Source organism: Danaus plexippus, chromosome 14 (genome assembly GCF_018135715.1).
Source record: "Danaus plexippus chromosome 14, MEX_DaPlex, whole genome shotgun sequence".
Classification (NCBI taxonomy): domain Eukaryota; kingdom Metazoa; phylum Arthropoda; class Insecta; order Lepidoptera; family Nymphalidae; genus Danaus; species Danaus plexippus.
The window spans coordinates 4,996,193-5,018,268 of NC_083546.1; the positions used below are offsets into that span (position 1 = coordinate 4,996,193).

The window sequence follows — 22,076 nt, forward strand, 5'->3', positions numbered from 1 at the left end:
TAATCTAAATGGAGTTTATTGTTTAAGAACTGACTATAAAACTTGCAAAAAGAATATTCAATTAAAAAATTAACCAAGTTGACCTATCGCCGTCCAAAGTTAAACCTCTAGACATAAAAGTTATTCTTTTAAATGTTTTAGTAAGATGTTAAACACCCATATGATTAGATTTTAATTTCGGAACAAATATGGCGTCACTACAGAACGATAAATAGAGTTGGAAGACAACATATAAAAAATATGTTTTTTTTTATATAGTTCCGATTGTATTGTATGAAGCCTATGGTGAATTTTTTAAAGTCTCTTATTAACGAAGCCAATAACAAAATTCTGGTCTTTCTAGTATTTTTTAAAGAACAGTGTTCTAAATCCATTAACTGAGTGAAAGTGTACAAGGAGTACGATCTTAAAAGGATTCGATAAGGTATGTATTTTAGTAAGTCAAGAAATTTAGAATTACTTCATTAAAATTAATAAACATTAAATAATACCAAAGTGATTCTAGAATTATTGATGATTTACAATCGTTTCGTAACAATAAAAAAATATTTAGAACAGGAAAAATTTTAAAAAGCATTTATTAATAACTTACATATTTTCTTTTAAAAATATTCATATTATCTCATTGAAGATGACATATAGCCATTATTTATCTATGTCAAAAATATTATCTGTGCCTTACCAACTGTCAATCTTTAACAAAACAATGTTAACCAATCGCCTCGAAGTCCTCTAATAATATCCACCAATGAAAAATTTACTTAATTGGGATATCAATGCATCATTACAAATCCATAGAGTAAAATATTCCTACAGTCCTGAGTCCACACTTTAACATAAACACAAAACAAACCTGACGAGTGCAACGCTGAATACTGATGCAACTGTAGTTGCGCTGTACTTAGTGTTTGCTTTGTTGTTTTGGTGCTGTAAGATTATGTATTGTGTGGTCTCTAAATAGCGAATAGTGATATGTTCCAAAATACGTTACATATATCTTGATTAGTTTTAAAAAAGAAGAAAGTTTAGCTTAAGTTAAACTTTTGATCTGTGAATGTCATCGAAGTGGTGCATAAAGGAGTAAGTACAAGTAATTTGTATCAATTTCTAATAATTTTATTAGTAAAAACCGTGGACTATGTTATTATTTAATAATAATAGCAAAATATAAAAGCATTTATCGTTTAAACCTAAGTACCTCAATTTATAAATTTATCCCGTATAGGTGCAAATATTTCCAAAATATTAACAGGACGAAATGTTGTGTACCACAATAATATATTCATTTAACAGTTCTTGTTCCGTAAAAGTATATGATATGTTCCTATAAATACAAAAAAGCGTATTTATTTAATTTCAAATAAACTAACATCGTACATAAAGTTAAGATCGCTAGTCAGTTTTAATTTGTAATCAAGTGAGATTTATGCATTTTTTCAAGTTTTTACCTTCTATTATATACATTTATGTACATATATATCTATTACTTATTTATTTAATGGAAAACATAGAGCTTATAATACAATATGTTATCTCATTAAAATTAAAACAATTTCCCAGAAAATATATCATTTTAAAAGAGAATATTAGAGAATAGAACTACATTACAAATATTTTCATTGTTGAACATTAAATCATCGAACATATAATACATTTAATTTAGTTGTATTGCTCTTTTATTTATTTATTCATGCTCAAAAACATAATCTATAGATAAATGTTCAGGATGAGTTGTATACAAATTTGTTAATAAATTTAATTATTTAAGATCAAATAAAAATCATATTCGGAAGCAGGTTTGACTTTACCCCCTTTAATGTTATTAGATTGATAATCAATCTATTATTTATTATTATAGAAACATAATTAACACCAGAACATTAAAAAAAGTACTAAAATAGTTAAAAAAGTTTAAAATCTTTGCTAAATAATTTCTCGTTACATTATCAATATAAAATAAGTGTCAATATTTTTTATGATAACTTATTACTGCTATTGATTCTTCTGTCCTACTTCTTCAATGTATAGAATGAAAATCCCGATCCACTTACCAGATGTTATCAATGCATTATCAACATACCACAAGTTCCCACAGTGTGACACCAATAAGTTTCTGTTCATTAAACATTAAGTTTAAATTATGATAACGGAACCTTGGCCTAGTGAATTAAATTAAGACAATGTTTGGAAAATATTTAGCGCTAAATAAAATAAATGTTAGAAAGTTCATATTTTATAATTATTTAAATCCAATTGTACTTATATTATGTTATATGCAATAACAAAGAAAATAAAATAGAAAGGTGACTTGATATCTTTTAGTTGATACAAGTTTCTGCCATTTCTATGTACTATATGTTTGCAACACTAAAACAATGTGGTTTGATCAAAACATAATTCGTCATAATGATAACTGGTTCTTTGTAAACTACTTATCGGTTATCATAGTGTAAACCCCTCAAATAAACCTGTTTTATCAATATGTAATATAAAATTTCTCTTAATGCCCATAAAAATAGTCATACCTCTTAAAACATATACATTAAATACTGTATTAATTAAAAATATTAGTATAATCGTGCTGTTAATATTTAAAAAAAAAACTAACTATAATTTTTTTACAAATACGTTTTCAACTTGATTTATCAATGACCTTGCACATGGTATGGTCATTGACTTAATGTGTATAAAATTTAGATGTTGTCCGTACATCTTATTGTCGGCTAGGTGGCACTAATGTACAAGGTCGTATTGAGATTTGAGAATATCATCGTATTATGACGTCTTACGTGTGCTTATTTGAGTTTTAGTGTGTTAACATATTTGAACGAAGTCGGTAGTTAAATATTGCTAAAAATTCTACTAAAATCTAACTTTGGAATTTCAAGTTTTGTATCGTTTAAAAGTTTTTTTATCCTCTTAAGTTACGCATTCCAAAGGTGTGGTGTTTAAATTTTTTCATAAAAAATTTAAATCGTGTTTGTGATTTTTTATTACGTCACTTAAAATTTAATGATAATCATACAAAGATAATATTTGAATTCAACATTTTTCTAATAATATAATGGTAATAAATGTAAGAAATATTAAATAGTATTTTTTTAAGATTTTTTTTCTTCGAAACGAACTAAATCTCAACTTATTTTGAAGGTGATCTTTGATAAACGCAATTAACAAGTTACAACTACCACACACAGTACCTAAATTATTTCACGTCTATTTATGGCATTTTATTGTCTTATGTTCATATTTCCTGTAATCATTCTAGTACAATATTCTACTGCTGAGATTTCACATTTAATAGATGCATGAAAATTTTACGTATCTGTATGAAACTGTAAAATTAAGTTGTAAATGGTGTTGTAATTTTTATCGATTGGCAACATTTAAGCTCTAAAGTCTAAGGAACCAAAAAAAAATTTGCAAAGCCATCCTTATTTACATAGTAATTAAAATTCAATATTATTTTTTGACATACAGTAATAAAAATTAGCGTCCGTGCTCATTAGAATGTCATTAAGAATAATTATATTTTCATTGAATCCGTTCCTATAATTAGAAACAGTAAATATTATTTATATTATCAGAACGATAAACATTAAAAAGTACTTTTATGTTACAGATGAATAACAAACTGATAAAATGGATATCAAGAAGCGGATGCTATTGCAACACCACATGCAGGATATCGTCAAAGATCTAGACGTTAATCACATACTTGATGAACTGTTCACGAAAAATGTCATATCCAACGAGGATTTCGATCACATATACAACTTGGTAATGTTTTGTACTAGAGATAACGCTTATCACTCAAGTGCTATTTCCTTTGCGGGAATCATATTTATTTTTATAATTAACAGGTACTTTTTTGTGTTATGATTGTTGATTTTTTTTTTATTACAGCCGGATAGGGTAGAACGTGCTAGATTTCTCATAGGCATTATACTGACCAGCAATAATAATGCATATGAAGCTTTCGTGGGTAGCTTGCAAAAGGATTACAAATGGTTGTATGAAAAGTTGTCAGTAGAAAACAATCAAGCCATGATAGAAGATAGCTTCGAAGACTGTCTAAGTAGGGGGGATGTGCCGCGGCTGCCAGATCACTTTATCAGTAGAGCTTCTTTGGTAAAAATAATTATCATACATTTTTATCGTATAAGCGGACAATTACTAATTCAATTTTCAGGGATTTACTTCTATTTTATTTTTCTAAATTATTTCCTTCCAGCCAATTAGTCACTATTGTTTTTTTTTTATAGGAAAGGGAATTACATTCTAAATTAAAAATCCTTTCGCGTCATAAGATCCTGGTTCTCTATGGGATGCCAGGTTGTGGTAAAACGGTGTTGGCTATCAGCGTTCTGAGGAAAGAATCAACGCTCATCATGAACGACTTCAACGGCGTTGTATTCTGGCTCAACCTTAGCAACTGTAAGACTGAAGACGATGTCATTGCTCAACAGAACAGGTCTGATGATAATCTTGTATATAAAAATATATCTGCTTTTTTGCAACGGCTCGACAGATTATTATGAAATTTTATATGTATGTTCAGTAGGTCTGAGAATAGGTCGAAATCTTTTTTCAAACCCGTAAGTAATCACTAGATTACTTAGGTACTAACCTATCCCATTTTTTTATGTGGCGTTAAAAATCCATAGTTAAAATCTTAAAGTTTGACCGTTTTATCATTAAGAAATATCATTGAATTTACAATTTTAACCCTGGTCGAATCCTAGTGATTAACTCTAGGTCAGGTATTCCCGCTAGGCGTCCCTGCGGGGTTCTTATCTATTATTTAATTCCGAAGAACACCTAGACGAAGGCACGCGTGCATAATTTATATGTTATGACATAATAAATTATGATTTTCATACAAATGTTAACCAAATTTGGTGTGCAGCTGTCACAATTATTAATAGCGTTCAAGTGACCTTGAACATCGAAACACGTTCCAAAGTTTCAGTCGTAGGAAGTACTCGAAAAAAATCTTTATATATAGAAATTATCGCCCACAGTTTCATTATCAAACATTTTATTCGTATATATATTTGTAACAGATTTTACACTAAAAATAATCATTTTACCGCCATTTGTGTTTACTCATGTAAGTCATAAATATTTTTTTGTTCCAGGTTATACCGCAAGGCGTCGCTAATGTTCAACCAGAATTCGTTCATGAATTCATCGATGTCTCTATCCAGTGCGTGTTCAAGAGGAGATTCGTTATCTAATTATGATCATACCAGTGAGGAATTGAAGCATAACTTAAAACTGCAATTTTCCGGAGAGCCCTTGAAGGAGGCCTTGCTGGTGTTGGACGAAGTCAATGAAAAGAACATTCTAGAAGCTTTCGATATCGGCTGCAAAATACTCGTAACTACTAGAGACAGAGAAGTCTTCGTCAACTTTGATTCCCAGATTGTAGAAGTATGTACTATATAATGAGAATTTTAAATTTGGAATGCTTGTGTAAACTTTAAAATTAGAATGCTTGTGTAAACTTTAAAATTAGAATGCTTGTATTTAACAAAAAAGTTAACAAAGATTTTAAGTAAAATTTTAATGTGATCGTATATATATTTTAATTTTTAATTATCTATAGTTTGTCCAGAAACTTCATTTTTAAAAATATCACTTTACGAAAACAAATATAAGGGTTACGATTCACAATTCAAAGATTACAGAAGCTGAATTTTGTAGCCCTTAGTAATATTTTTTCTTAATCCCTGCTGCGTATGATTTTTTTTATATTATGCTTACATGTATTTTCTTTTTTATAAAATCGTTGCAAGAGAACTTTGTTGTTGAGTGAGGATAATCGACCTCTAAACCTCAAAGAGTCCACCATATCACCGAAATACAAGCTTTAAATTTTCCCTATTAAAATTCCAGGTAGAAAATCACTTTTCTGAGACGGAATCATTAGAGTTGTTTGCTTCGTGTCTTGGTGTAGAGGCTGCGAAGCTACCGAGACAAGCGAAGAAGTTACACGAAGTTTGTAAAGGAAGTCCATTTCATATAGCATTGATTGTGGCTGAACTAGCCGAAAATAAAGAACGTCTGATAAACGACCCGCAGAGGTGGAATTATTATATTGATAAGCTGAGAAAAAAGGAACTATTCTCGTGAGTATATTATATTTTCTCTTGACTTTCAGTAGTGGTATAGTGTTAAATCAATCCAGATGTCACATTGAATACTTTTCTTATGAAGATATTACAAACATGCATACATCCATCCGCACACACACGCACACATACGCTTAAATACATATAGTATACAAATGTACTAAACCTTACATTCAGAGTGCTTATACAACGCTATTAATTAAGATTAACTCATTAATATACATATAATAAGACAGTAAAAATCTAATGTCTGTACATTAAATATTTGTCCAAAAAAACTGATGGGAGGCAATTAAAGAAGAGTCATAGAAACCAAAAAAACAATTTTTGGACTGTCTGTCTGTCTGGTACGTTATAACTTCAAAACTACGCAATGGATTTGAACGCGGTTTTCACAGTTGGATAACATATAATTAGGAGCATTATCAAAACTTTGTTTCGTCAAAATCGGTTAAGGGAAAAGAAGTTATGGTCAATTTTAAGTTTGATATATATGGTTATGCGAAAAGCGACCAACACGTGGGCGGAGCCGCGGGCAACAGCTAGTTTATTATATTTTAGTTTTTTATAAAATATAAAGTATGTATTAGGTTCTTAGTGATTTGTTAAAATGTTCTTCCAGTCTACCGAGACGAGAGAAACCAATGAAGACCGTCGAAGTGTGCATTAACTTGCTCAAACCGGAAATGCTGGCGTTATTCAAGATGCTAACAATATTGCCATACAACACTAAGATATCAACTAAAGTACTCAGCAGACTGTGGAACAAAAGTATAATAGAAGTTGAGAGCATAACGAAACAGCTGAGAAGTAAATCATTGATCATGGAGTTCTACGACAGGGACCAAAAGAATTACACCTACGAAATACACGACTTGATCATGAGCTATCTCATATCGAGTTCCAACGACGACGAAGTTAGGAATATGCACCTGAATTTCCTCAGAAACTATGATTACGATGTCTCGAACGGCGTGCCTGTAGAAATAGCCGATGATGGATACATAGCGTTCCACATCGGTTACCATTTAGCCAAAACGAGAAACGCAGGCAATATGTGGGATTTGTTCAATAAACTGTATCTAGATTTGAGATTTTTAGGTAACAAAGTCAGACTAACCGGCTCAGCTGATGTTATATTGGATTTGGAAACTTACGAAAAGTATATTACGAAAAATTGTGTGAGTAAAGTTCATATCACATTTGGAAATAAAAATTTCGCTTTTTGTGGCTAATAAATATTGTATATTTCTCAGGAGCTCGATACAAGACTATTATACAGTATCAAAGAATTTCTCATAAGACACGGAACGGATCTCTACAGGTATCCATGCACGGATATAGTACAAAGCATACTACAGAACGAAAGCAAGGGAATCCTCTATACTAAAGCCAGTCAGATCGCTAAAGAGAGATGCGCGAAAAACGAACTGTACTTTGAGTTTTTGTAAGTGTTTATTATTATTTATACAGCGCTGTATGTGATATCTATTTATTTATTAATGTGTGGGAAAATATACAACTTATATTACTATAAATTAATTCGTTGGGTTGAAAACTGTTTGCCAGAACAGTTTCCAAAATTATTTTGACGTTGAATCTATTATTAGAAATAGCTTACCTAATAAAAAACAAAAAAATAAATAAATATAGCAAGAACATTAACAAAAAGGAGTATCAAACAAATATTTTACTATAATAAACATTTATAAGGAGAGCAAAAAATAAACAAATATACATATCCATACAATAATATTAATAATAATATTAATAATAATAATAATAATAAAAAGTAAATCTGAATTTTATTTTACATTATATTATTTAAGGATTGTTCTTCAAACTATAAATAAAATTAAAGATATTGGGATTAAAAATTTCAATGTTTTTATATACTAACAGAAATATATTTTTTCAGACACGAACAAAATGTAGAAGAAATCAAACATTCCACAATAGATGTGAAGGAGAAAATAACTTGTGTGTGCTTCTTCTTCAAATATGTTCTGATTGGAACTGCCACCGGGGCTATTAAGGTTAGTAATTTAAATATAAAAAAAATCTGTACAATAATACATACATGAGAAAAATTTGTATATCTTTTAAGAGAATTGTGCTAAAGGACGAACGAAGGATTTAACATAAACAACTGATTATAAACTAATACAGAGGAAAAGAACGCAAAGCTATTTCTTTTCGTTATATAAAGTAAATTATGACTATCTAAAATGCATTCAAAGAGACATTTCACACAGTGTGCCTCACAGACACACGCACCAGATTTTCTAACATGATGATTATTGTATTCAACGATCAAACAGTAAATCATTAAAAATTATCATCGACCCTTTGATTCTGTATTGTAATAATTTTTTTATGTTTGTCAATTATCCCATTTATTTAAAAAATATTATAAACTAAATAGATTCAAGTACTACAAGTGTACGATACTACTACTGAAATAGTACAAGGTTAATATAATTCCCAGCTGTTCGAGCTGAACACCAACAAGCTAGTGCGCTCTCTCCAGCTGCAATCTTCAGTACGTGCGATGTCTCCGCGCCTATCGTCCCCTGCAGCGCTTGCAGCGCTAGAACACAGCGGTGTGTTGCGGCTGTGGTACGACCTGCAGCCGGAAAGTGATCACGACAGTGACGTCATCGAAGAAGGTATAGACAATAGAGATTTTAATTTATAACATGTACTATTTCTTTATTATATTGAATTATTATAGACAAAATTTAAGCGATTTTTCTGATAGCTTTAGTAATATTTTTTAATTTTGTTCCAGAATGTGAAGAAAGCTTCAACAATAACTACCTTACCAACAAAACAATACAACCCAAACTGGGACCGTTTCTGAACTGCCGCTGGGCAAATGACTTCTTAGTAACACACACTTCAGAAATAATCATAATATATTCAATAAACGCTGAGGTACTTCAAGTGTTGGACAACCTATCACGAGATGTTGATATCCTGTGCTGTATTCCATGTAACTTTGATAAAAACGTTATATTCGCAACGCCGCGGAATCTAGAAATCGTCAATTTGAAGACTAAAGAGAAACAAGTCTTTGAAACAACGGACATCGTTTTAAACATCCTGACTGTACCCGGTTAGAAATATTTCAAATTAATTTTCAATTATGATAAAAGGCTTTTTTTTAATATATTTTATTTACAGGCAGTAACAGAATTCTTACCTTAAATGAAAATGAAGTCACAGAATACGAATTCAAAATGTCTTTCAAACACAAAGAGAACAGGAGAGGGAAGACTGTCGTTTCAAGCAACGCTGTTAAAGAGAACATATTATTTATATCGATGGCCGTCAACAACACCGGCACGCTGTTGTTCGTGTCAACAAACGACAACAGAATTATTTGTGTCGATCTGAAAACGAATTCATATATATTTGATCTACAGAATAGGAGAGGGTAAGTTATTTAGAACACTACTGCTTTGACCGCGGCTACTAGAGAGGTTGTATTTAATAATTTCAAAGTACATATATACCTAAGAGCTTTTGGAATAGTAAAATTAAAAGTAAAATTTAAAAAACAAGAGTTACTGTTAATAAATAGAGAAAATATTTGATTTGTGTGGGCCTTACACTAAAACTATAAAGACAACAAGATATATGTATATAAGAATATTTTATAATTTCGTCTTTGATTGATTAGAGGAATAGATATAGTATGGATTTTTTATTTTTCTACCGATCGCTTCAAGGCAGCCCTATTAATCAATCAATCAACTTCTCAATCCACATTGGAATTAATATCTTTTAAAAATTGCTGACGCAATTGTGTTTTGATTATAAGTTTTAAACGCTTTTACTTACCTTAACCTTTTGTTTCATTAAAAACATATATTTGCTTTTTATAATATTATTCTATATAATTAATTTATATAACATTCCAGGAACGTGACATGTATGTCTGTATGCGAGGTGTCCGAGCCTGAATACTTAGAAGGATCGGATCTGTTGTTGACTGGCTCCGGACAACACGAGGACACCGCCAAGGTTTGGTACATGGAAGCTGGCTACGTCGCCGCTAACACTCATAGGAATAGGTAACGTCTATCTATCTATATGTCTTTATACTAGCTACTTATGGTACCTGTTAAACATGTTTGGCTGCTAACTTTTGCTTTTATCAATATTTTGCATAACTAATCGATCCTTTTTGCTCAAGACAAATTAAACTGCTGTTATCAAATTAGGTCTGATATCTTTAATACTGAAGCCGAGCCAAAATAAGATGTTATTTAAAAAAAGAACATTTGCAATTAAGTAAACTTTGACCGACATTAATATATATGATCGAAATCACGAGAAACACAAACCTAACATGGCAACTGTTAAATTTAATAAAATTAATATATATATTTTTCAGCAAAGCTCGTCTAACAACTAAATTCGACGCTAATTTTGTAGCTGTATCGACACCGAACGATACTTCAACCAACAGCTCCACAACCACGCCGAAGAGACATCATTCGTTTGCGAACCAACACGAGGTTGTCAAAAAAGTTGTCAAAACCACCATGAGCCTTGACAGGCATACACTGAAACCGTTGAACTTGGATGGGATTTGTAACGGCACTAGCAGCAATGGGATGCAACCTCTATTGGCGATTGTTGATGACAAAAATAACATACAGGTAATGTTTTGTTATAGAATATCATAGGAATATTTCCTACATAAACATATATTTCCTATATAAACATGTAGTCGAAAAACAAATACTGCTTTATATGTTAAGATGTATTTATTGTATAAGGTGGCTCATACGGCTTAAAAGTGCATATATGATCCTAAGCGGGAAACGGTTTTCAGACTGTTGATAATAAAATAGTATTAAAACCTGGTTGGACCTTTGGTATAGTCCAAAGAAACCAATTAAACACTTAAAAATTATATGAAACTAGCAAAAAAAAAATAGATTAATGAGTGAACTAATTATTTTTAATTTCAGATAATGCGTGGCAGGAAGCTCATAGCAGAGATATCATCGTATTCAGACCAACAGGTCACAGCGGTTCGTATATCGCCGTGCAACCACTACGTTATCTACGGACTCAGTTCCGGTATTGTGAAGAAATTTATCGTTCGCTCCAAGGAGATCAAGGATATAATGGACGTGAACAGCCCCGTGATGTATATGAGCTTTGTTAACAGCAACATGTTGATAGTGGCCGGGGAGAACAAATGTCTGATGGCCTACAGACTCACTGACAACGGTGAATGGGAACCGCTCATGCTGATGCGGGGCAACACTGATCTAGGATCGCAGGAACTATTGAATGATATACAAGGTCTATACTACCTTTATATGTACTTATATTCAGTATTTAAGTTACTATAATTTTTATATTATGAAACATCATATGGGACTCTTTGTTATTGTTATTATTATATGTATGTTTTTTTGTACTAAAAATTTACTAACACAGACTTAGTTATATCAATTTGATTAATGACATAAAGTAGTTCCTTATTTATTATTATTTATAGAAATATTAAGTTAATTCACAATGACCATAAACTTTGCTGTCTCCCTAACATCTAAGACTTTATGACTATAACGAGTGTATTGTTTGATATATATTAGGGTTTATGAATTCCAAGAAATTTAATATATTCCATAAAGAACCATTTAAAAGCAAGAAAAAACGTCTTCAGTAAAAAAAAATAATATCTCGAACAATATATAAACATATGTAGGCTTTTAAATAATAGTCTTATATGTTCTAGGAGTTAAAAAGAAACCGCAACAGTTGTCAAGTATAGACAGCGAGAGCAGTATCAACTCAAGGGAGTTTTACTTCAATTCCGTCACATCTAAGCTCTGCAAGGGAAGTAGTTTGGTGGACTGTTACTGGATACAAGGCATGGGCCTTGTCACCATAGAGTCAAACGCAACCATCAAGCTGTGGGACGAAAACCTGGAGTTAGACAAAGTGTTGCACGGAAAACAAACAGCCCCCATACAGAGCAAAGACGTACGACTGTGTTGTTCCGATTACAAGAAGAATATACTGGTCATATGTGACTATTCCAATGAGTGTTTTCAGGTTAGTTGACGGAGACGCTTAAGTTCATCAGCAATAGAACTTTATATGGCATCTGCAAAGCATTCTTGCTGTTTATTATGTAATAATAATGTGTTGACGTGTGTGTTATTGAGTTAAGTAAATATTTTCCCAGACATTCGAAGTCAGACACGGACAAATGAATCTGATACAAGAATACGAACTCAAGAAAAAGATATACTCATGTGCTCTCACAGATGACGGAAATATACTGGCGCTGGGACTTGAATCAGGGGATGTTGTGGTTTGTTGAGCTTTAGTAAATTAATTTACGGAATATATAAAGTAGTGTTTTAAATCAGGATATCGAAAGACGAAAGACTATATTTCCGACTAATTTTTGCGCATGACTTCGTCCGCTTGGATTCCTGAAATCGCTTCAAAGAGAATATTTAAAAAAAATAGTACGTGGACTCTCCGTGTCGAGGAAGTGAAACTTTGTATTGCTGGAATGAACACAAGGAGGGATAGAAATTGATTTTTAAGGAATTTTCGTGTTTCTTTTAAACAAACCTTATAAACATTACTTACAAGACAATTGATTGCCCGCATTTGTTCGAGCGTCGCGCATTCCCTCTCGCTCTGTTTCTTTTTATAATTAGCGTAAAAAATACGGTATCCATCGGCATCCACTTGTGTCATGTGTCTTAATAAAAAATACAACCGTTACATCATACTGATGACTAAGTTACATCACTGTGAACTGGAAATATTGAACAAAATTCATTGAGTACTTTTTACCATTACAAAGGTATTTATAACATCATAATAGTATAATGTTTTTAATCTGATAACTTTATGCCAGCTATGGAGCGTGTCGAACAAACGTTTGCTGGAGGTGTTGAAGCATCATTCGTCGCGGGTCCAGTGTTGTTGTTTCTCTCCGGTGCCGTATAGACGCGGCCGGCCGGGAGCGCTCTCCCCCGCGGGGACCCCCGGGGACGACGAGCCGCCTCTAGTACTAGTGACCATGACAGCTGATGTAGTATGGTGGGATGTCAGCTACATCATACGGAGAAGACTCAATAGAAACTTGAGGTATGAAGTGCTATTTACCAACAGTACTAAGGATATTAATGACATAGATCGATCTGATCTAATGATGATATTGAATTTATTAACTCATTTTTTTTTATATTTTGATACTGCTACATCAGCTTTTCAATCTTCTATTCAACAATTCTGATGCTTATAATTTTAGATTTCATTAATTAACATCTATTAGAAATAAAATATGATAAATATATGCATGTCCGTGTTTAAAACTAAAAACTCATTTGTACATATATGTTGAAGAATCGTTAATGCTTTCACAGATATAGGGAAAAGTATATTTAAATGAATGGTTGGTTTAGAATTGTTTCCAGTCCAGAATAAAAGAAATCATATTGAAATGTAACGGCCAGTAACTTAATATTTATAACTAAAGTAACTTAATATATATTATAAATTTGTATTAATACATTTTTTAAATATTCTAGAACGGGCAGAACCATACTCACACCTCTACCGAGTCCAATGGAATTCAAAAATGAAATACAATCAGACGATAACGCCAACAAGAATAATTATTTCTTCAACGATAACTTACTGAATCCAACGCAAATGTGGAAAGCTAATTGGAAACATAAAACGTAAGTGAATTATCGCAAGTAAAGTACATAATTACTTGAACATATATTGTATTTGATGCATGCAAAATTAAGATATGTTACCTTTTTCTATCAGATATAAAGAAGGTTCAAAGAGGAAGGAAATCCTTGCGTGTATCAAGCTATCAGGGATGAACGCCAAGAAGATCTGCCACGATGAGAAGTTCTCCTGTTTCGTGACAGTCGACAACCCTGGCCTTATATACATTATGACGCTTATGGGTTCCGTTTAGTAATTTAAATAAATCATGACGTCATGGGTTGGATTTAGTATTGCATTTATAATATTAATTCCATATAACGTTAGAACAATTCCAGTTTTATATTAGCAAATTTAAATTATGCAATGATAACTTTTGTAGCTTAACATTATTGGATATAATATCGTAACATGTAAGCGCATTTAAATAGAGAATAAGATAAGTAGATGAATGATCAAAGTATACAATTTTATTATTTTTAATTAAGGAAATTGAGATCTATTTTTTTTTAAAGTCGACGCTCTCTTTCCGAGTGATATGTACATAACTGTGTTTGATATAAACTAGTTATATTTAAGTTTTAATAAACAAGTTAGTCAAATATAAGCTGCCATTAAACACATACGTAATATTGTATTTCACATATGCATGTTTGACAACGAATTTTAAATAATTATATCTCTGTCTAGTAACAATTTGCAGGATTCAAGTAAATGCCAAATAATCTGTATGTTTTATACTTACAATTTTTTATATTATGTGTATCAGAAGACTTAACTCGTGCTGAGATCACTGCCGGTTTCCAAAAAAAACAAAATGAAGCGCACAATTTTACGTAAATGTATCCGTATTATTAAGTATTGTACTTTTTATCATAACGAATAAATCCACCAGTTCGGTTTAATTATTTAAATATTATTGTAATGAAATTTATATTAACATAGGACTCTTAATAATACAGTGTCTGATAGAAAAAAAATGTTACAAACCACTCTGTGATTATTTCCCAGAGTTGTGCCATTTTATCAGAATTTGTAAATAATGAATGATTATTAATAATAATAATTTTTATGTATTTTATATAAAGTTAATATGAAATGGTGCTATAATGTCGGATTTGATGTATCATAGATTTGGAAGTTGTATGTTGGCTGTTATGATCACCATTTGTTATCGAAACATTTAAGATCAATTAGTATTAAGAACAACGCTCAAAGAACGCATTTGCTTTTCTGTTCCTAACTGTGCTATATTTTAATTCAGCGGAAACGTTTTACGATCAAACGATTTTTTTTATACCATTGAAACAATACTCTTTTTATGTGTTCTAAAATATTTTTTATGATTAATTATGAATAATTTATAATACGTAATTGTTACAGCAATATTGCTCCATAATAAAACTTAATTACGAAGGTGATATTATTACGTATCATTATTTATTATTCAAACTTAATGCAATAAATATTAAAAAAATCTATTTTTAGATATTTTAGATAGTACATTATTTTGAGAATAATTCTTTACATTCAATAAAACCGTTTTTGTAGTATTGTTTTTTATTATCAAAATTAATATGATGTACATACATGTGATACCATTACAATACTTTTTATTAACAACTTTGCGTAATTAAAATACCTTATATTTGCAAATATCATTTCATAAAGACTTAGCCCTTTACAGTTTTTTTCTACTCTTTAAATATAGTTTGTCGATTTTCCCTCCTTAATTCTCCACAACATGTAAATTAAGCAAAACCTATTAATACAATTTTATTCTTGATTTTCTAGTGATTACAAACTTTTAAAATGACATAAATCAAGAATATAAATTGCATAGCTTGCATTTAAACAATATTAATTATTACAAAGCGTAATATTTATTTATCCCTTAGTTTTTTTAAGCTATGTCTCGTTCTTATATCATTACCCTGTTTTTTTTTAAAGCTATATCTTCATTCGCACTGGATGAGTGAAATATTTTGCCAATATCAAGGTTTTTATTTGTTGGACGAATTATAATCTTGAGTACTGTGTGGAGAAAACACGAAGGGTTGTAGGTTAGTTGTTTTAAATGTGGCCTTCAACCGTGCAAACGAAGGATTGTTACCTAGTTTATAAATTATCTGTGTGTTATATTGTAACACTGAACAAAGTTCTGTCAAAATTTTTAAATTTTAACGTATTTCGAATAACTGTCAAATTTTGATCAACTCGAAAAGCGAGTAGACTTATTTATCTTAATAATTATTGTAGGGAATAATATGCGTTAAAGATTTATTGACTGTACTAAAATTTTGTTTCTTTTAGAAACATTTATTGTTTTCTTTTGTGTAATTGATCTTCTCAATACTCTAAAGTGAAAAAAACATGGCACAATTTAACTACCGCAACGAAATTATCAGTTTAGCAACAATCGACGGACCCCTCACTCGAGGACCTCCACAACGTTTTGCAAAAAAAAATACAAAAGAAAATATTAACCCAGGATTAAGTATAAGTTCTATTAATCAATCCGTACAAAAACTTTCGGTTTCTGGTAATCAAAGTTACAACAATAGTGTACTCTCGACCAACAATAAAACACCGACCAGAAATGATAACAAGAGCAAGAGCAAAAGTAAATCTCCAGGTAATGTGTAATCTATTGTATTTAATAGTTAATTATTAAATAAACAGGCTTTTATATTCAAAGGATCCAAAATAGTCCTGGTGCTTTCTAGTAACTATTTATGATATTACTTATTTTAAACACAAACTTCTAGGTCGGTCGACCACACCCACTCCAAACAAAGCTGCTAAGACACCTAATAAAGCTGATAGATTTATTCCATCACGAAGTAATTCTAACTATGACTTGTGCCACTATATGGTAAGTATAATTTGACAACATACAAAATAATTTTCAAAACTAAAGCTTTACATAAGTCATAACAATAAAAATAAATGTAATTGTTTTCATAATAGACTAAATTCTTTGATTTCTAAACTTTTTTATGCTAAGACTAACTACATTATTTATAGTTACCTAATTTAATTTGACAAAGAGAATAATGATAGTATTAATAATAAACAGTTAAATCGTGAAGAAGACCAAGTAGAAGAAACAGCACCATCGGTAGCCAGTGAAGCAATAGGACGTGCTCTCTCTGACAATGAACCGGGACGGATGTTACAATACACTTGCAAAGCCCCCGCTGCACCTGAAGGCTATCAGAATAGATTACGTGTTGTGTATTCTCAAGTAAGTGTTTTAATTTACTTAGAGAAAACCTCTATTCCTTAAAAATAATAATATATATATAATTTTGTTTTATTTTATTTAGGCTAAAGTCCCATCAACAGTCAAAAATACAACCCGATATATACCTCAGGGACCCGATAGAATTCTTGATGCTCCTGATATATTAGATGATTATTGTAAGTAGACCATATAATGTCTGTTACTCATATATATTTTTTAAGTTATACTTTCATAATCAATCTTTTACATTAACAGACTTAAATCTTGTTGATTGGAGTGCATCAAATATATTGGCTGTAGCTCTTGGGAATTCTGTGTACTTGTGGAATGCTGGCACGGGCCTTATAGAACAACTATTGACTTTAGAAGGTTCAGAAACAGTATGTTCAGTGTCATGGGTTCAAGGGGGAGGATCACATTTGGCGGTCGGCACTTCATCCGCAACTGTGGAGATGTGGGATTGTGAGAAGATTAAAAGGCTGAGGGTAAGTTACACACAAACTGACTTTAAAGCAGCAATGTTATATATTTCGTAATTTTCATAATGTTTGACGTATTCACACCGTCGCGTCATAGGATTTGAAAAACAAAAATTTGAAAGTTCACCTTACTTGCGTGAATTCAAAATCATATTTTTGTATGCTAAATTACACATTTCATATGAAGCTCTGAAAATAAATCTAATGAACTACCAGTTAGAAATAAAAAATGTGAGAAAGCTAAGATTCTCAAAATAGAAACACATTATGTTTAGCATCATACACAGTAACAGCATTCTATTTAACATCTAAGGTATTAATAAATTTTTTTAATTCAAAACAGACTCGCTTTATACATACATGCTGATATAGCATGTACGTATGAAGCGACTCTGTCTGTGCGACGATAAGTTAAGATAAATAAATGATCATTATTTGCAGACAATGGATGGTCACACAGGTCGAGTGGGTTCTCTGGCTTGGAACTTGTATGTAGTGTCAAGTGGTGCCCGTGATGGTAACATTGTACACCACGACGTTAGACAAAGAGATCATGCTGTGGCCACCATTAGTGCTCACACACAGGAGGTTGGCTGGCAATTATAGTTATTTTTACAATTAAATTAAATTTAATTATCTGTGACTTACAAAGAACAGATATTTTCGTTTTAGTTATTTTTCATAGAAACCAACTTTGACTTCTAAAAAGGGGGAGGTTCTTATTCCTGGTAATCTTTTTCTTTCCGAATACTCCCCGATTTCTTGAATACTACTGAACCGATTTAAAAAATACTTTTTTTATCTAAAAGTTGCAATCCCCAAGTGGTAACGTAGTCACCAGGTCAAATTTTTATATTGTGATTCTTTAAATATTGAGGGAATACTAAAAATTTGTTGCTGATTTTAAATTATCCAGCATTTGTCAGTCTTCTCTTATCGCGGGCGCGCATATTATTGAGACGAATCATTCTCTCATCTGCTGTTTCATTGAGCAGATCGGTGTCTGGCAAAGACAATCAATTTGTTTGAGAACAAATCATAAATAAGCGGCAACGGACGCATTCCTTGCTCGTTCGATAGCTGTTTATGGATACGAGACAACCGATGATAGCGTTGTTCTATTATCTCTTTAGACAATTTTCTTTTTATATTAATTTTTTTTTATAGAATAAAATATTTAAGTATAAATTTATTTTATGCTCTTTAATTCCTGTGTTCCAATAGTGTATTTTAAATCTTTTTTATTACTTAAAAGTAATGTGACTTTTTTTACTGTGTAGTTGAGTAAATACTGAGCAAATGATTCTATTGTTATTACCTATATCAATACAAAATATACGAGTTTATATGACCAACGTATGAACTACCGAAAATTCCTTAAGCGATTACTTTTATTGAGGTACTGTTTTCATTCGTATGTCGATATAGTAAAAAATGTGTCTGAAAAATGTTGAAATTGATTAATCGGAAGGTTTACTGAAAAATTATCTTGAGTAATAGAGGCGAAAGACAAAGAAAAGATATTTATAGAAACGCTTCAAATTCTTGCAAAACATCATTTATATAAATAAAAATTAGCTTACATATAAACCATTATGCTCGAGCAAACTACTAAGCCTTGGGCCAAAATTGTTTAACGACAATGTACTTATACACTATATATATATGTATATATATGTATGTATTTCTTTATATATATATATAAAGAAAAAATACCTTCATAACAATTTCGAGCATATTTTATGACATCCAAAATTTTCTATACTTTGAACATGCAATAAATAACTTTGTTTTACAGATTTGTGGTCTGAAATGGTCACCAGACGGCAAGTACCTGGCTTCGGGTGGTAATGACAACTTACTAAACATCTGGCCCATAGCTCAGGGACAGCATTATACACAACCACAATACTTATACTCATTCAAGTAAGTCTCAGCAATACATAGATTTATATGACCATTTTTGCAACATTCTTCCTTGATAATTTGTATAATCGTGTTTAACATTATTACACTTTAATTAGAATTATTATATATAGAAGGTTACATTAGAAAATTCACTCATCAGGAGGATCCGAACCTGTAACTCTGGAATATCGCGTTTCAACTGTTTTGCCACTTTAAGCTCTCGTGCAGAATCAAATCCTGCTCGTGTACTAAAATCTTTATCGATATTTTCCATTAATTTTTTTTTCTTACAGTCAACACTTAGCCGCAGTGAAGGGTCTCGCTTGGTGCCCTTGGAGTTCCGGCATTCTAGCTTCAGGTGGAGGAACTGCCGATAGAACTATACGGATCTGGAATGTCAATACAGGAGCTAACTTAAACACCGTGGATACTAAGTCTCAGGTAATATTGGCTATAATAGATTCTAATATTAGAATCCATTCATACCACAACCTTTTTGTGAGAAAATCAAGAACATGGAAACATTTATAATGTTGTAATAATATGTTACCTTCTTTTCTTAAATTAATAAACGCAAATTGTTTCCGTCAGGTGTGTTCAATAGTATGGAGTACTCACTACAAGGAGCTTGTATCCGGTCACGGGTACGCTCACAACCAGCTGGTTATATGGAAGTATCCGACATTGACACGAGTCGCTGAGCTGAGCGGACACGTGGCACGGGTGTTGCATCTGGCGCTGTCACCAGACGGTACCACCGTACTGTCCGCTGGCGCTGACGAGACGCTAAGGTATGTACTATTGTGTGTGTGTGTGTGTGTGCATGTATACAATAAATGGAAAGGTAAAACAATTCGAACTCTATTTCTTTATATTTATTTCAGGCTTTGGAAATGCTTCATGCTGGATCCGACTAAAAAGAAAGAAGCCACAGACTCCAAGGCGGCTAAATCTCTTCTTAACATGAATGCACTGATTAGATGATTTAGTTCTCAAACATCTCCCATGACTGACACATTGTGATTATTTATAATGTTAATTAAGTAAATATTGAAAAGTATTTACTAGATTTTTATCTAGTACATTGCTAATAACCGTTTATAATTAGTTTGAAATTTATTCTCAGTTCAAAATAAACGACAATTTATAGCTTATTTATGTAACGACGTGGTATTGTAATAATATTGTTTACATGAGTTTATTGTTAAAACTTTTTGAATCTTATTCGTTTTCGACGGAGCGGACGAAGTTGAGGTCGTAAAATGTAATGAAAATTTCTCTTGAAATCAAACAATATAATAAGTTTTCTTTTGCTCTTCACGTTTTCGTTCTTTTCTGTTCTAACATTTCATTACCTCGGCTTCCTAGTTTAATGAACTTTGTAATAATATTACGTACTTAGTTAATTTCTACTTTTTCTATGGATTTAAGAGTGAATTGTGATTTGTGACCATTTTAATTACCGACTGTTATTTTATTTTGAAATAAAGATATCCTGACGTGAAATTCATTATACTTACCTTACAATTCAAACTGCTGTTAAAATGAAACAACTTGTAAAAAGTAATAGTTTAATTATTTAATAGTAAAATAGTATTGGAATGTAAATGAAAAATGTGATAGTTGGACAAAATATATGTATGTATAGTTAAAATTTAATTTAAAACTATATGTGATGTTACAGTGACAAATTTTATGGAAGCCATGTTCTGACTAGAACTAAACATAAGTGTTTAAAACGATGAAATAATTTTTAAATGCAAAATAAGGAACTAAAAATCATTTTCAGGCATAACTCAAACATTTTTAACATTCCATTTCAAATGTAATATGTAAAGATAAAAATAAAATGCCAAATAAATACATTAGCTGTGATGCAAGATCTTTACAATCATCAATCAGTCTTAAACAACATCAATTCATTATGAAGAACATTACTGATTTAAAATTATATTAATGCGTGCAAATAATTTGTTTTAGAATACATATTAAAAATATCTATTGCAGCTCTTAGGCTAATATTGTACTCATATTTTCATACATAAAAATCATCCACAAAAAAAATATTTTTATAACTAAGTACTCATCTAATAACTAATTATTCCATACAAAAATGCAGTAATCTAAAAGAAATTATTAATAACCTTATTTAATGTACCTTAACATTCTATAGGTTTGGTGTTGTAACAATAATAATGATGTCGTTAAAACTAAATTTAGCTAAAATTTAATAGAAAATATATCACAAAAATATATAACAAAGAGACGTACAGAGAGTCGCCCCTGAACCAAATATTAAAATCAAGGGATCAAATAAGGGATGTTCTATTGGTCGACTACGGAATAGTAACATAACCTAACAGTTAATAAGAACACATTGCTGTCTAAAAAAACTACGTTTACTAAGTTTTTTTGTATAAAACTTATTAAATATAAACTGCCTCGTTACTATGTAAGCTCAATTCATTATTGTTTTAAGTACCTATTATTATTATTATTAAAAAATCTAACTTACAAATTAAATAAGTACAAACTGAAGTGATAAAATGTAGTATAATATATGTAGGCATA

The 22,076-nt window shown here is 31.0% G+C and overlaps 2 protein-coding genes across 3 annotated transcripts; both read left to right on the forward strand.

Moving 5' to 3' along the window:
- Positions 1 to 826: 826 nt before the first annotated feature.
- On the forward strand, positions 827 to 15,421 carry LOC116769470 (uncharacterized). Of its 2 annotated transcripts, none has more exons than XM_032660574.2 (20): positions 827 to 1,080; positions 3,623 to 3,780; positions 3,907 to 4,131; positions 4,266 to 4,474; positions 5,142 to 5,436; positions 5,902 to 6,134; positions 6,760 to 7,318; positions 7,394 to 7,584; positions 8,056 to 8,173; positions 8,626 to 8,806; positions 8,929 to 9,255; positions 9,324 to 9,576; positions 10,064 to 10,216; positions 10,540 to 10,807; positions 11,123 to 11,462; positions 11,902 to 12,221; positions 12,355 to 12,483; positions 13,045 to 13,277; positions 13,721 to 13,873; positions 13,968 to 15,421. In XM_032660574.2, the coding sequence occupies exons 2-20, from the start codon at positions 3,643 to 3,645 to the stop codon at positions 14,122 to 14,124; spliced, it is 4,482 nt and encodes a 1,493-aa protein (XP_032516465.2). In that variant the 5' UTR covers positions 827 to 1,080; positions 3,623 to 3,642; the 3' UTR covers positions 14,125 to 15,421. The 2 variants fall into 2 exon arrangements, with proteins under 2 accessions (XP_032516465.2, XP_061378539.1); XM_061522555.1 differs by lacking the exon at positions 827 to 1,080 and adding an exon at positions 2,844 to 2,939.
- A 651-nt stretch (positions 15,422 to 16,072) lies between these two features.
- Positions 16,073 to 21,882, forward strand: LOC116769640 (cell division cycle protein 20 homolog). Its single transcript, XM_032660782.2, has 10 exons — positions 16,073 to 16,506; positions 16,640 to 16,746; positions 16,951 to 17,118; positions 17,201 to 17,294; positions 17,374 to 17,603; positions 18,039 to 18,185; positions 19,396 to 19,523; positions 19,799 to 19,946; positions 20,097 to 20,296; positions 20,390 to 21,882. Exons 1-10 carry the CDS (start codon positions 16,245 to 16,247, stop codon positions 20,487 to 20,489), a joined length of 1,584 nt encoding a protein of 527 aa, XP_032516673.1. The 5' UTR covers positions 16,073 to 16,244; the 3' UTR covers positions 20,490 to 21,882.
- Positions 21,883 to 22,076: the final 194 nt, after the last annotated feature.